Below are 16,555 nucleotides of genomic sequence, written 5' to 3'. Positions count from 1 at the left end.
CCCAGCTGGGAGGTCCCCAGGTCCACCTCTTGTCTTCCAGGTATGCTGGATAAGAACAGCCTGAACAGGTGTGTGTTCGTGAGCCAGCACTGGGCAGTGCTGGCACAGCAGGTCAGGACCGACCTGTCCATGCACTCTTTCATCCAGCACCAGATCACCTTACTGCAGGTACTTTCTTTGGGAGGGGACAGCTGTAGACCAGCCTCATGTCTGCACCAGCCTTTCCATCTGCGGTAGACCCTGAGCTGGCCTCCTCCTGCTTCCTCAACTGCCTTTTTGTCCGGACTCCCGATATCCCCATTTACTCTCCCCTTGTTGGTGCATCTAGCAGGGATGACACGTATAGAAGCCTCTTGGGAAGACAGGGGCAGAGCCTTTCCAGAGCCTCACAGAGCAGGGAGCTTTCCCCAGGGAGCCACACTGCAGCTTGTGCAATGTAAGAAAGCCTCATGCACGCAGATGTTCACGGAGTCACAGAGTATTTTTTTAGGTGAAAATGCAGTTTTCCCTGGATAGTAACCATCTCTGGTATTCATACTTCTGTTTCTTGCCAGAAGCCTGACCCTAAATCATGGGTTCCTGGTAGCTTGGATTTTTCCCAGCAGAGGGAGAGGAGGCCTTGAGCCAGGGGACATGCTGGAAGCTGGGAACCGCCCACCATCCTTGCAGGTCCCTCTCCGGATGTTTGGTGGGCGTTACCCTCCTTCAGCCGGTCTACACGCACCACTGGCCTAGCTGGCCAGGCCCAGGCCTTCCTTGCCCAGAACTTACCCATCTTTCAGATCTTGCCAAACACTAGTTTTCCCCCTCCTCTTGGAGTGTAAGAACTAAGAGTAGCCATTTTTGGTTCTTTTCCCCCAGGGGTCCTACACCAGGGGAATAGACCCTAATTACGCCAACAAGGTTACTATCCCAGTTCCTAAGATGGCAGATGACGGGAAGCACCTATGTGTGAAAAATCAGAAATGGAAACTGAGAACGAAGGTGGGTTCCGATGGCGCCTGGGGCAAGCGACTGTGGGCGTCGTTTCCTACTGGCTATTGAAGGCTGAAGTCCAGACTCGGCCCTCACATACGGATGTCGGATATGGGAGGATGTAGGATAGAGCATATGGATGTAGGGTATGGGAGGGTGTAGGTTAGAGCACATGGATGTAGGATATGGGAGATGTAGGATGGGGCATATGGATGTAGGGTATGGGAGGGTGTAGCATGAAGCATGTGGATGTAGGGTATGGGAGGCAGCATTCCCTAAGGGAGACCACAGTTGGGGGTGGTGTGTCCTTAAGCGAGTGACTTTCTCTCCTTAAGCCTTAACTACCTCTTCTGTTAAATGAGGGGGCTGATTTGGTTGTCTTCTCAGGGTTCTTCCTGACTGCAGCTGCCACGTCAGGTCCTGTGTCCATGGCATCTGCCATCTAGTGGGGAGCTCAGAGCCAGGAGCAGTGTCAGGATCGCTGGGGTTTTCCTCACCACCTCTGTACCTGCATTGAGAGGCTGCAGGGGGGTCTGTCGCTCGGGATTGAGGACATGAGGGCAGGGCTAGGGCTGTCCCCAGATGTCCAGGGTCCAGAATGAATTAAGCTTTCCGACCTCTCACTTCCAGGTTCATTCTGGTTCTGGGATGGAAGGAGAGCGTTACTTAGCCTCGGACCTCTCTACAAAACCTCGGGCAGTAATAAAAAAAGTACCGTGTCTCAGGTGGGAGACTCTGAGCTCTGGGTTCTGCCCATTGAGCCGTGGTGGTCGTTCCCCAGACCAGGGGACTCCTGCCCCCTCCTCTCTGCTCAAGGGCCTTCTATTTTGAAATCTATTCAATGGGCCCCAAAAGGATACTTAACAAGGGTGGTCAGACTGTAGCTTTCCATAGGAAGACTGTGCAGTTTCAATTAGAAGTTGAGAAAGAGAAGGGTCCAGTTCTTATGTCTGTAGAGGCCGTTCTGGTCACACAAAGGAGGGAGGGAGGCGGGGAGGGCGGCAGGATGATGGGACCGTGGTGACTCTGGGGGGTGCAGTCCCTACTCAGGTCCAGCTGAGCATTGCCACGGGAGACTGTGCACCCCAGCTTCCCAGGCCGCCTGAGCTTTCAAGGGAAGTGAGAAATCTGAATTATCACGGGACAGCTCTTGCTTTTCTTTAATGCTGGCAACCAATTAAAAGCATTAAAAAAAAACCCAAAACTACATGGGCCAAAGAAAGCACATTTGTGGGCCTGCAATTTTTGAAATCTTCGAGTTGGCCCCTCCACCCATTTTATAGAAGAAGAAACAGAGTGTCAGGCCTCCACTGGAGGGAAAGAGACATAAGTTCAAGGCTGACCCGCTCTTTCCAAGCCCGTCACTCTGTTAAGTGTAACACAGCCAGCACCCTTCTTCCTTAGGTGATGTAGCTAGTAATTGCCAGACAAACAAGGACTACCCGGACAGTGTTTGCTGCTTAGAAATGTATAATTAATTTAAGAAAAGAAAGAGAAACAGGTAAAGGTATGGAGACCGGTAGGGAAGCAGTGGGACTCAGCAGAGAGCGGGCTGCTGGGAAGAGGCGGAGGCTAGTGGTGAGTGCTTCCGGGGGTGGCGGCTACAGCGGGTACTGCCTGTGCTTGATTTCCGTGATCTACTTGATCTACTTGATCCTCACAACGGGTCGGGTGGACAGCGTTGCTCCCAGTGTGTGGGTGTGGAAATGAGGCTGTGCTGTTAGAATACTTGCCCAAGGTCTCCTGGCTGGTCATGGCAGAGCTGGGATTCGAAGCCAGATCTCTTCCACCCCATCGACTCCACCGAGTAGCCTCCAGGCTCTCAAAGCTCAGTGGGTAGGCGAGAGCCAAGGAATTCCAGCCTGGGCTGTGAGAAGCCAGGGAAGCCTTGTTTAATTCACGGCAGGATATCAGAGCTGCCTGAACACGTGAGGGGAAGCAGGCTGATGGATTCTTCTGGGGAGAGACTTCTATGTGGACGTCAGGACCTGGTGAAAGATCGAGAAGGAGGATGGGCTGAGGAAGAGTGGACGGGCATGGAAGAGAAGGCTGAGGTTGGGAAGGAAGACAGGTCCCCAGACACAGACGTCGTGCTGTGGTCCTCTTTGCTTTCATCATAAACTCACCTTGTCTTATCAGTTTCCTGTTAGCGTGATTGCTATTTCCTGCTTTTTGAGGTTGAAGAAAATGAGGTTGGGAAGAAGACTGGAACTGGAATTCCAGTTGACTCATCTATACCAGAGTTTAGCATCCCTGGAGGGCCATAGCTACTCAGAAAGTGTGTGATGAAGGGAGGGAGTGGGGAGGGAGGAAGGAAGGAAGGAAGGAGGGAAGAAGGAAGGAGGGAAGGAAGGAGGGAAGGGAAGGAGGGAGGGAGGACAGAAGGAGGGAAGGAAGGAGGAAGGAAGGAAGGAGGGAAGGATGCAGGGAAGGAAGGAAGGGAGGGAGAGAAGGAGGGGGGAAGGAAGGGAGGGTAGCAAGAAGGGAAGGGAGGGGGAAGGAAGGGAAGGAGGGAGGAAGGAAGGAGGGAAGGAAGTGAGGGAAGGAAGGAAGGGAAGGAGGGAGGAAGGAAGGAGGGAAGGAAGGAAGGAAGGAGTGTTGGAAAGGGACGGGGAACACCCCTGTTGAGACTTGATAAAATTGATTTCCCCTCTCAGGCTCAGATGCATCATCTGTAAAATGGTGGGAAAACTTTGTGGGGCAAGTGATGTACTTTGTGAGGCAGCTGTAAGGAGAAATGAAGGTTGCGGATATATGAAAACTTGGACACACAAGTGCATAGAGCGTGCAACAGGAATTTCACATGTGACTTGAGTTCCCACGAGTACGCTCTGTACTGTCTCGTGCACACACACCAGGAACTCGAAACCCCGGCTTCTGTGAAATGGGCACCGGTGACTATTTTGTGTGCATCCTGGTCGTGAGCTCATTTTTGGAAAAGTTGTGCTATCAGCAGCATCGGAAGTTCACAGAATCAGAGGTTGAAGAAGGGTCAGGACCTTCAGCTCAGTATTTTCTCACACAGGGGTTCCTTTTGCTCACAGGTCCCTCCCCATCACCACATAGCAGTGGCCACAGCCTGAAGAGAAGGAGCTCTTGGGCCCCTGTACCCTCGCCATGGGAGAGTCATAGGGATGCGTGTCTGGGGTCAGGTTGCTGCCATCCTTTGACTGTAAGTGTTCCCTTGTTAGAATGGCTACAACCTGTGGACCGCGTACCAGAACCAGGAAACTCAGCAGGTGCAGATGGAGGAGAGGAATGTCTTCTGTGGCACTTACAACATCCGCATTCTCTGTGACATGTAGGTACTGTGGTCAGAGTCCAGGTCTCCAGGGACCCCTGAACTACCCACACGGGCATCTGAGGACTCCCATGACCTTCGCTCACTTGGAAAGGCAGTCCTTCCTCACCTCAAGCCCCAGCCTCAAACCCACATGAGATCCCACTTGGAGAATAGGTGCTTGATTTTTGCACCATTCTTGGCATCGGGTGGAGGTCGCTCTCCCCTTATAAACTTTGTGTACACTGACCAAGCTTTCACACAATTCACAGGCATGAAATCTTTTTTAAAAATATCTTTATTGTTTAATTCTTATTTTAGAAGTAATATATCCTTACTGGAAAAAAAATCCAAAAAATGCCAGGAAGTGTATAGAGGAAAGGAAAGCTCTCCTACAATCTTGTCACATAGAGATGACTACCATTAATATCGATGTCTACCCTAGAACTTTTTCTTTGCCTCTATAAATACATATTTTAAATAGAAAGGGGGCTATGCTATACATAGTTCTGTAACCCATTCTGGCAAGGTACTGTGAATGTCTTTCCGTGTTAAACATGAAAATGGTATTTATGATAACTACCTAGTGTGGCATCGTTTGAATATGCCGTAAGAAGACCCTTTAATAGGCAACTTTCTTCCATACTTTAGACCTAGGACTTCACTCTTTATTCATAAAGTTTTGTGAAGACCATCATTGTTCTATTTTTGTCTGTGAACCTTACTAACGAATTGCTTCTTGACCAGCCAGTAGGGGGAAGACAGAGCAGATGGGAAAAGGCAGAGCTGAGATTTTATGGATAGTGTGGTGATACGTGCTCTTTAGAAGAGAAGATGACTGGTTGAACTCTAGATAGGACAAACGGAATGAGGACAAAAACGTCAGGAATTGCTTCTCATATTTAGAGTGACTTTATATCCCTGTTTACTGAAACAATTCGATTTTACTCTGTGGTCCTCCAATAATTAACAATAGTGTCCCCTTTCACAATAAAAAAACTCAGTTTAGACAATAAATTATTTGGTCATCCTGCTCATATTTTATCTGTTTGCTAATAATCTTATGATTGGAAAATTAATTCAACTCACCCTGTTTTGTTAGACTGTAAGCTCATTGAGGGCAAGGTCCATTCATATCTTATTCATCTATCTTTGTATTTCCCGTTAGCACCAATTATCCCAGGACTTTGCCCCTAATATATGCTCACTGGATATTGGTTAAGGGAAAAAAGAAGAACAGCAAAAAACCAACAATGGGACATGCAGTGGGTATAGGGCTTCCCAAGTGTGTTCCTCTGAGGTTTTCCATGAAAAAAAGGTTTCCATGGTCAAATAAGGTGGGAAATGCTGCATACTCTGTTCTGTGTCTTGATGATTTATCATACATTAGCAGAAATTATTAAAATAGTTTTGCCTTTTGTGTTTAGGTTTTAAATCTGTTTGAAATGGATTTTTGTTATGGTGTGAGGTGGGGATCCATCAGGAACCATTAACATTAGGCCTTGCCTTCTGCTATATCCCTTGTTGGAAGGCCCTGTATTTTCCATTATAGTATTGCTGCAGGTGAAAGGCACTGTGCTAAGTGAGTTCTAGGAAGGACACTAACTCTTCTTTCCATGGATCATCCTTTTTCTGGCAACTCAGGTGGGACCGAAACAGAATCATCCACTATTCTGGGGGAGATTTGTTAGCTGTGTCATCCAATCGGAAGATCCAGCTTCTGGACATCGTACAGATAAAACAGATACCCATCAAGTTCCGAGGCCACACTGGGAGTGTCCATACCCTCTTCTTGTGTGAGGAGGAAAACTTTCTCCTGAGCGGGAGTTATGACCTGAGTATCAGGTAAGTGGTCCAAGAAAGCTGTGGTCCCCAACCTGCCGAGGCCTAAATGCAGCTTGTGGAAAGAGCACGCATGCTTTTACCTTTTTGTATTTATGCAAAAGTTATCCTAAATTACACTGACTTTTAGAAGAACCCACTTTTTTTTTGGCAAGATAAAAACCAAAAATTTGTATATTGTTTAAACTTTGGGTGAGATAGATGTACAGCAATTATCAGATCTATTTTCTAGCTGAAGGCTGTGACTCAAAAAGTATTTTCTTTAGCATTATTAGGTGAAGGCATAATTTATATATATTTTTATAGATTTCTTCAGGGGAAAGTAGTTTTTTGTGGGTATGGAAACAAAATAGTGTTAAATATATATATATATATATATATGTATATTTTTAAACAATCTAATGAACACCCATGTGCTCATTACTCAGGCCAGGCAATAGGGTGTTACCATTCCCTAAATCCCCTTTGTGCCTTTCTCTTATTCCTTCTTTCTTCCTCCCAACCAGAGGTAATGTTATCCTGAATTTTATACTAATTATTCCCTTGTATTTCTTTATAGTTTTGCTACCTGTTTTTATATATGCCGATATATTAATTACTTTTGTCCATTCTTGAACTTAACATAAGTGGAATTGTATCTTCAAAGTTCATCTGTACTTGATTCTTGCACTGAACTGTGATTTTGAGGTTCATTTGTAGGATGTAGGTAGCAGTAATTGATTTATTTTCGCTGAGATACAGTATTTTATTAGATGAATACATCATAGCTCGTTTATGTACTCTTCTGTTGGCGGATATTTGCACTGTTTATAGTTCTTTATTCTTTCAAAGAGAACTGCCACAGACATTCCTGGATGTGTCTCCTGATACCCATGTGCATGAGTTTTTTTATTTTTTATTGAGGTATAATTGACATAAAGTGTTAGTTTTAGGTGTACGATATAATGATTTGATATATGCATATATTGCAAAATGATTACCACAGTGAATTTAGTTATATCCATCACTACACATAGTGACAGTTTTTTTTCTTGTGATGAGAACTTTCAACTCTCTCAGCAACTTTCAAACGTACAATACAGTATTGTTGGCTTGTTTTTCTGTTCTTGCATCAAAACCGCCTTTTTTAAAAAGATCGTTTTTATAGAGCAGTTTTAGATTCACAGCAAAATTGAGAGGAAGGTACAAAGGGTTCCCATATACCCTTTGCCCCATTCTCAAGATACCCCATCAGAGTAGTACATTCGTTACATTTGATGAACCTTCATTGACACATCATAATCACCTAAAGTCCATAATATACCTTAGGGTTCATGCTTGGTGGTGTACATTCTATGAATTTGGACAAATATATAGTGACGTGTATTCATCATTATAGTATCATACAGAGTATTTTCATTGCCCTAAAAATCCTCTATGCTCTGCCTATTCATGCTTCCCCCTAACCCCTGACAACCAGAGATCTTTTTACTGGCTCCATAATTTTCCCTTTTCCAAAATGTCACATAGTTGGAATTATACAATACGTAGCTTTTTCAGATTGGCTTCTTTCACTTAGTCATATGCATTTAAGGCTCCTCTGGGTCCTTTCATAGCTTGATAGCTCATTTCTTCCTTATGCTGAATAATATTCCACTTTCCGGATGGACCACAGTTTATTTATTCATTCATCTACTGAAGGACATCTTGGTTGCTTCTAAGTTTTGGCTGTTATGAGTAAAGCTGCTATAAATATCCATTTACAAATTTTTTGTGTGGACATAAGTTTTCAGATTCTTAGGGTAAATATCAAGGAGAACAATTGCTAGATTACACGGTAAAGTATGTTTAATTTTGTAAGAAATCTCCAACTGTCTTCCAACATGGCCGCATCATTTTGCTTTTCTACCAACAATCAATGCGAGTTCCTGTTCCTTCACATCCTCACCAGCATTTGGTATTGTCAGTGTGCTGGATTTTGGCCATTCAGATAGGTGTGTAGTGGTGTCTTGTTATTTTTTTTTGCATTTCCCTGATGACCTGAGACGTGGAGTATCTTTTGGGGATGTCTTCTTTGGTGAGATGTCTGTTAAAATCTTTGGCCCAGGGCTTCCCTGGTGGCGCAGTGGTTAAGAATCTGCCTGCCAATGCAGGGGACATGGGTTCGAGCCCCGGTCCGGGAAGATCCCACATGCCGCAGAGGAACTAAGCCCGTGCACCGCAACTACTGAGCCTGCGCTCTAGTGCCCGCGAGCCACAACTACTGAGCCCGTGTGCCACAGCTACTGAAGCCCGCGTGCCTAGAGCCTGTGCTCTGCAACAAGAGAGGCCACCACAATGAGAAGCCCACATGCAACAATGAAGACCCAATGCAGCCAAAAATAAATAAATAAATTCATTTTTAAAAAAAAAAAAAAAAAAAAAATCTTTGGCCCATTAAAAAAAATTGAAGTATATTTGATTTACAATATTGTGTTAGTTTCAGGTGTATGATAAGCTGAAATACATACATATATATATTTCAGATTATTTTCCATTATAGGTTATTACAAGATATTGAATATAGTTCCCTGTGCTATACAGTAAATCCTCGTTGTATATGTAGTTTATGTATAGTACTTTGAATCTGTTAGCCCCATCCTCCTAAATTATCCCTCCCACCCTCCCTTTACCCTTTGGTAAGCATAAGTTTGTTTTCTATGTCTGTGTGTCTGTTTCTGTTTTGTATGTAGATTCATTTTTATTATTTTTTAGAGTCCACATGTAAGTGATATCATATAATATTTGTCTTTCTCCATCTGACTTACTTCACTAAGTATATTCTCTAGGTCCATCCATGTTGCTGCAACTGGCAATATTTTGTTCTTTCTCATGGCTGGGTAATAGTCCATTGTATATATATATATACCACATCATCTTAAGCCAGTTATCTGTTGATGGACATTTAGGTTGTTTCCATGACTTGGTAATTGTAAATAGTGTTGCTATGAACATTGGGGTGCATGTATCTTTTTGAATTAGAGTTTTCATTTTTTCCAGATATATGTCCAGGAGCGGGATTGTTGGATCATATGGTAGCTCTATTTTTAGCTTTTTAAAAGGAGCTTCCATACTGTTTTCCACAGTGGCTGCACTGTGGAAAAGTGCAGTGTAGGCAGGTTCCCTGTCCTGCACACCCTCTCCAGCATTTATTACTTGTAGACTTTTTGATGATGGCCATTCTGACTGGTGTGAGGTGATACCTGATTGAGGTTTTGATTTGCATTTCTCTAATAACTAGCGATGTTGAGCATCTTTTCATGTGCCTGTTGGCCATTTGTATGTCTTCTTTGGAGAAATGTCTATTTAGCTCTTCTGCCCAGTTTTTGTTTTGGTTGTTTGTTTTCTTTTTGTTGAGTTCTGAGAGTTCTTTGTGTATTTTGGATAATAGTCCTTTATCACATGTGTCTTTTGCAAATATTTTCTTCCAGTCTGTGCCTTGTCTTTTAATTTCCTTGACATTATCTTTTGCAGAGTAGCTATTTTAAATTTTAATGGAGTCCAGTCTATCAATTCTTTCTTTCATGGGTCATGCCTTTGGTGTTGTATCTAAAAGTCATTGCCATACCCAAGGTCGTAGTTTTCTTCTATGTTATCATCTAAGAATATTATAGTTTTGTGTTTTATGTTTAAGTCCGTGATCCATTTTGAGTTAAATTTTGTGAAGGATGTAAGGTCTGTGGCTAAATTCTTTTTTTTTCTTCTTTTTTTTTTTTTTTGCATGTGGACGTCCAGTTGTTCCAGAACCATTTGTTGGATAGACTCTCTTTGCTCCATTGTATTACCTTTGCAATCAGTTGACTGTACTTACATGGGTCCGTTTCTGGGTTCTCTGTTCTGTTCCATTGATCTATTTGTCTATTCTTTCACCAATACCACATTGTCTTAAGTACTATAGCTTTGTAGTGAGTCTTGAAGTCAGGTAGTGTCAGTTCTCCACCATTATTCCCCTCCTTCAATATTGTTTTGGCAATTCTGGGTCTCATGCCTCTTCCTATAAACTTCAGAATGAGTTTTCAATATCCGCAAAATAACTTGCTAGGATTCTGATTGGGACTACCCTGTTTTGTTTTGTTTTAAAGATTTTTTTTAAGTTGTTGTTGTTTTTGATGTTTTCGTATGTGATGGTGGGGCAAGTGTTACATTTCACTTTCCTTTTTTAATATAACTTAGCTATGGTATATATTTTTTGAGTTTTTAGGGTAAGTTTACCGACTTGAAAAATCTAACTAGACTTTCAATTGGAGTTGCATTGAATTTATAAACAATTTGGGCCACACATTCATTTCTTTGTTCTTTCTTAGAACTTAAAACTTTTTCTTTATAAAAGTCTTGTGTAGTCTTATTTAATACTTGTAAACTTTATAATTTTATTGCTATTTTGAGTGGTATCTTATTTTCATTTATATTTTAAAGTTGGTTATTGCTGGTATTGAGGAATGGTATTGATTTTTATAGGTGGATCTTGTATCCAGCAACCTTGCTAACCTCTCTTGCTAACCTCAAAGTATGTATGTTGGTTTGGTTTTTCCATGTAGATGATCTTATCAACTGGAAATAATGGCAATATATTATCTTCTTTTCTGATACTTACGCTTTTCTCTCTTTCTTTCATTCTAACTTTGCCTTGGCCTTATAGTTAAGCAGTAGCTGTGAAAGCCATCTTTATCTTTTTCCCCTTTTTGAAGGAAGTACATCTGTTTTTTCTTTTATAAGTTTGCTAAGGCAAGGAAGTCCCTTCCATTCCTATTTTTCTGAAAGTGTTTCTCAAATATCAATACCTTTTCTGCATAAATTACGAAGACAACCTGGACATGTGGTTGGCCATGCTGTTAGAAACAGAAGTTCAAAACATGCTTTTTGGGCTTCCCTGGTGGCACAGTGGTTAAGAATCTGCCTGCCAATGCAGGGGCATAGGTTCGAGCCCTGGTCCAGGGAGATCACAAATGTCACAGAGCAACTAAGCCTATGCGCCACAACTACTGAGCCTGCGTTCTACAGCCCGCGAGCCACAACTACTGAGCCCACGTGCCACAACTACTGAAGCCCGCATGCCTAGAGCCCCTGCTCTGCAACAAGAGAAGCCACTGCAATGAGAAGCCTGCGCACCACAACGAAGAGTAGCCCCCGCTCGCCGTAACTGGAGAAAGCCTACGTGCAGCAACGAAGACCCAAAGCAGCCAAAAATAAATTTTAAAAAAACATGCTTTTTTTTCAGACCAGTGGGACATTGTTGAACTCACTGTGGGTGCGGAGCAGGCTCTGACGAGCAGGTAAAGCCATAGGACCTTTAGGAATATTGGAAGGAAAAGCCTAACAAATCTAAAGAAAAACAGAACAAAAAAAACCCATTTACTAATCATTTATTATGTGCCAAGTCTCATAATAACTATGAGGTAAGTACCATAGTTATTATCCCCAATTTACAGATGACGAAACTGAGGTACAGAGTGATTCAGTAACTTATTCGAGATCACACGGCTAGTAAGTGATGGACCTGGGATTGGACCTCAGGCAGCCTGGCTCCAGAGCCCACCATCTTGACATTATATCGATACTTTGTACTATCATAAAGGCATTTGGCTGAAGTGGAAGTCAGTATTAATGATAGTTGAGAGACCTCAGGCAGGTTTGCGTATTAAAAAACAGTGTGACTCTGGGAATTACCTGTCGGTCCAGGGATTAGGACTCTATGCTTTCACTGCCAAGGGCGCGGGTTCAGTCCCTGGTCAGGGAACTAAGATCCCACAAGCTGTGTGGCAAAAAAACAGACAAAAACAAACAAACGAAAAAAACAGTGTGACTCATACACGTTCCCACGTTATCTCTTAGATATGCTTTAGAAATGCACATAAAATATTCTAGTGGCTCAGGTCAATTGTTGTGTTGTTCTTGTTTGAAGGTCAGCTCTACCACTGAATCAGTGCCATGGATTCTGAGCCTGGTGACCATTCTAGGGACCCTTCCACCTAATACGAGCTAACAGTTATCAATTATTTTCTACACACTGCTCATTGTTCTAGTATTACATGCGTTATTGCAGAGTTTCTCAACCTCAGAAGCATTGACATTTGGGGCTGGAAAATTCTCCCTGTGGGGGGGGTCATCCTGTGAATTGTAGGATGTTTAGCAGCATCCTTGGACCTTGCATACTAGATACCAATAGCACCTCCCTACCAACTTGTGACAACCAAAAATGACATTGTCACAGGGGATGGAAATCACCCCTGGGGGTAGAAATCACCCCTGGTTGACAGTCACTACATTAGTGTATTTAATTCTTCCCAAAAACCCTGTGAGGTAACTACTATTATTATCATCTCCATTTTATCAATGGGGAAATGAAGCTTAGTCAGAAATTAAGTAACCTTCCCGAAGTTACAGCTAATAGGCCCTGCAACTGGGATTCAGATGCAGGCCTTGGTCATAAAACTGCTGCCTTCCAACTCCCTATTGAACTCTATACCGTCTGATCCCTTGGGCCCTCAGAAAATCTCAAAAACTTATTAGTATTATTTTTGGCCTGATTCCTGCAGATACTGGGATCTGAACAGTGGGGCTTGCATACGCATCTTCAGTGGCCACCAGGGGACTATCAGTTGCATGGATGTGTGGAAGAACAAGCTCGCATCTGGAGCAAGAGATTGCCAGGTAAAAGGTGAGAAAGAAACACCTCCACCTCTCTAAGAAGTTTCCCCAAATCCATGGGTTGCCAAAGGACTTGTTTTGCTCATTTCTACGGGCGGTCATTTATCCTTTCAACTGTCCCTGTATCCACTGACCCATTCACTCAACAACTATTGATTGAATGCCAGGTGCTGTGCTAGACGGCAAGGAAAAAAGCGCTTATGATATGGCCCTTCCGATGTGGCTTTTTATTTCCCCAGGAGTCTCATGGTCTTCTAATGGAGACACACGTAGAAATATATAATGGGGGATTATAGTAAATATGTGAATGATAACAGTTGCCATTCATTGAGTACTAACCTTGAGACAGGCACTGTGATAGGTGCTTTGTGTACATTACCTTATTTAACTCTCACAAGAATCCTATGGGGTGACTGTAATTTTAAATTACAATCAATTTTAAAAAGAAGAGAGAAAAAAGAGGGAGAGAGAGAAAAAAAAAAGAATCCTATGGGATGGATGCAGATAAGGAATCCACAACTCAGAAAACCAACTTGCCCCAAATCAAAGCTGCTAAGTCGTCGGGTGGGGATTTGAACCCAGGGCTGTCTGGCTCTAAAACGTGTGCTCCAATGAGCTTGTGGGGTACTAAGGGACCGTAGATATAAGAGTAAAAGGGAGGGAGAGTGTAGAGCAGAGGGAGAGTGTAGAGCATTCCAAGCGGAAGGAACACCTCAGGCAAATCACAGAATATTGAAAAAATATGAAGAATTTGGGGAATTTCCCTTTGCTCTGTACAGCTGGGCTGCAGCCTGTGGTGTTTGGAGATCAGGCGGATACGTTTGTCTGGGGCCAGATTGTCAAGGGCCTTCTGCGTCGTGGTTGGAAATTGAACTTTATTCTATAAGACGTGGGGGCCGGTAGATGCGTTTTAAGCTGAGGATTGATATGATGAAATGTGTATTCGAGAAAGATTGCTCTGGTGATATCGTGGAAGAAGGATTTGGAGAGGTGGTGACTCCGGGGGACAGGGGGCAAGTTAAGGTACTTACTCAGTCTAGAGAACCTGTGATGTCTTCAGAATATCCGAGAACAGGCAAGTGTGAAGACATCAGATGGATGCGAGTTTACACGAGATGGTACAAAGAGAAGGGAGACTTCTAGAAGGAGAACTGGTGGGACTTCAACACTAGCTGGAGATGAAAAGTGAGAGAGGAGGGCAAAGGGTGAGGCCAGACTTTATAACGCAGGCCTCTGGGTATCTGGAAGTACCGCTGATGGAAACGGGGCTTCAGAGGAAGAGTCGGGTGGGGGAGGGAAGCAGGAGGGGGTGAAGGCTTCCATTTTGGACACGTTGAGTGTGGCAGGCAGGAGGACGGCCGACCAGAGATGGTCACGTTCTAATCCCGGACACCGGCGTCTGTGTCATCTTGTGCCTCGCATGGCAAAAGGGACTTTGCAGATGTACTGAAGTTAGGGACCTTAAAATGGGGAGATGATCCCGGGTTGTTGGTGTGGGCCCATGGGTAATCACTTGGATCCAGAAAAACAGACATTTTCTTACCTGTGATCAAAGGGAGTCATGACTATGAAGAGTCGTCAGAGAGATACAGTGTTGCTGGCTTTGGAGATGGAGGAAGGGGGTCGTGAGCCACGGAATGTGGGTGACCCTAGAAGGTGGAAAAGGTCAGGAAATGCATTCCTTCCCGCCCACCCCCCCAGAGCCTCCATACACGCACACAGCCCTGCTGACACCTTGATTTTAGCCTTGCGAAGTCGTGCCGAACGTCTGTAAGATAATCCATTTGTTGTTTTCAGACACGAAGCTGGTGGTAATCTGTTACAGCAGCAATAGGAAGCTAACACATTGAGCGTGGGATTACCGCGGACATCCGGGGGAGGGCAGCAGGAGGTGGATGCAGCCCCAGATGGGTCAGCTTGGTGGTTACCAAGTACAGTGAAAGGTGGAAGCCCCGGGTGTGGGTGAGATTTCCTTTGCAGAGCAGGAGGAAAGAGTGAAAGAGAAGAGAAGCCAGGGCCTCAGGAACCCACTGCATGTTAGGTGTGGGCGGAGGAAAATGACGGGAAAGGGACAGTGGGCTGGTGGGACACACACGGATGCTCAGAGCTGCCTGGGAAGCCTTACTCCCTACCTCTTTGCCCTCCCCAACTGACTGAGCGTCTCATTGCCGTGATTGCTTTGAGGGGTGGAGCAGAAAGGATGAAAGATGAGGCTCTGAAGATGGAAGGGTGGACGTGACCTCCCACTCACCTGAGAGAGTCCTGTGGGCCACCAGCAGGGCTATAGGGCAAGGGGAGTTAGGCCCTCACGTCTGGTGCAAAATTTAAGGGGACAGAAAAAAAACTCAGTGATCAAGATGGTTATTTTAATGCAATACTTTAAAAGTCAAAATTAACGTGCAAAACACACAATGAAAAAAGTATCCGAAGATCTCTCACTCCACCCTAATCCTGGCCCAAGCTACCAGCCAGCCTGCTTGGGCTCTTCCCACCTTCCTGGGTTACCAAAATAGAACAAAAAGGAGACAATTAGAGACCTGAAGGGTACCCTCCCACACTTTAAAAGTTCTTTAAGTCAGGACACCTTACCAATAACTCCTTTAATTCATCTTTCAATTTTCCCACTCCTAATTTGATAAAAGGGCCAATATATATTTAAAAACGAGTGTAGAGAAGTGTATTCACATAGTTCTGGTTAATGGTTAGGAGCGTGGCCTGTGGACCCAGACTCCCTGGGTTTGAATCGCAGCTCAATCTGCTCACCGCCTGTGTGATCTTGAGCAGGTTACAGAACCTCTCTGGGCCTCAGTTTCCCCACCTGTACAGTGAGGAATAGTCATCGCTCTGCCTCGTGAAGATGAGTTAATGCCTGTCAGGCACTTCGAGTGGCGCCTGGCTCACAGCTAGCGCAGCGTGGATGCCAGCTATTGTTACTCTCCGGTCCTAGCTTACGTGTTCTGTTAACCGAGGAGGAAGGTTCTTCGGCGGCTTTAATGCCCTCACCCCCCTGAAATCGTGGTGCCTGCTTTCAGCTTCTTCCTTTAAGCTCGGCTCTCCCACCCACCCAGGGACACATACCCACCCAACACTTACAGTTTGGGGTACAGTGGCTCTGACGCTGTCTGTGTAGCAGCAGCAGAAGACCTGCCCTGAGCTGTGACAGTCTCGCAAAAGTAAAATCAATCCAAAAGTCAGATTCAGGAATATTTTAAAATGTAAATGAGGAGACACAGCTTTCTTTCCTTTGGGGGATAGAAGGTGTGGGTCAGGAGGACAGCATCCGGGAGGAACGAGGACATGAACATCTGCCATGATTTTCCTGAAATCCACTCCCTAGGAAGCATTTTTCAGGCTTATTAGAGCTGAGGAGGCTATTAGAGATGAGCTGTCCGACTCTCGGACCCCGAGGCTAAGTTCCAGGGTCAGAGCCAAGGTCCATGCACTGCTGGCTCTCCTAAGGGCTGTGTTCGGGGAGCACTGGGTTGCAGGTACATGGAGTGTGGGTCAGCCTCTGGAGCTGCCGGGCCAGGTGAAGCCTTGCAGGGTCTGACACAATGGGCTCGGCTGGTCTTAGCTTGTGCGATGGGGTGTGGAGCCCCACTGCCACCCTCTCCGTGCACCTACCCCTCTCTCCCCCTCCCTTTCAGAGTGGGATATAGAGACAGGAAAGTGCCTGAAGACCTTTAAACACAAAGACCCCATCCTGGCCACCAGGATCAATGACACGTACATCGTGAGCAGCTGTGAGAAAGGGCTGGTCAAAGTGTGGCACATCATCACAGCAGAGCTGGT

At 44.7% G+C, this 16,555-nt stretch overlaps 1 protein-coding gene across 1 annotated transcript in view; it reads left to right on the top strand.

The window, feature by feature from the left end:
• Nucleotides 1–16,555, top strand: part of FBXW10B (F-box and WD repeat domain containing 10B) — a 35,470-nt gene that overhangs the window by 3,998 nt on the left and 14,917 nt on the right. The window contains exons 4-9 of the mRNA XM_024752671.1: nt 27–168; nt 862–984; nt 4,167–4,276; nt 5,900–6,100; nt 12,652–12,773; nt 16,411–16,553. Coding sequence (XP_024608439.1) covers nt 27–168; nt 862–984; nt 4,167–4,276; nt 5,900–6,100; nt 12,652–12,773; nt 16,411–16,553 — 841 coding nt within the window. The remainder of the gene's footprint in view (nt 1–26; nt 169–861; nt 985–4,166; nt 4,277–5,899; nt 6,101–12,651; nt 12,774–16,410; nt 16,554–16,555) is intronic.

This window comes from Neophocaena asiaeorientalis, unplaced genomic scaffold (assembly GCF_003031525.2).
Source record: "Neophocaena asiaeorientalis asiaeorientalis breed wild unplaced genomic scaffold, Neophocaena_asiaeorientalis_V1.1 scaffold540, whole genome shotgun sequence".
NCBI lineage: Eukaryota > Metazoa > Chordata > Mammalia > Artiodactyla > Phocoenidae > Neophocaena > Neophocaena asiaeorientalis.
The sequence above is the reverse complement of the archived record's forward strand: the minus strand, read 5'-3'. Positions and strand labels throughout refer to the sequence as shown.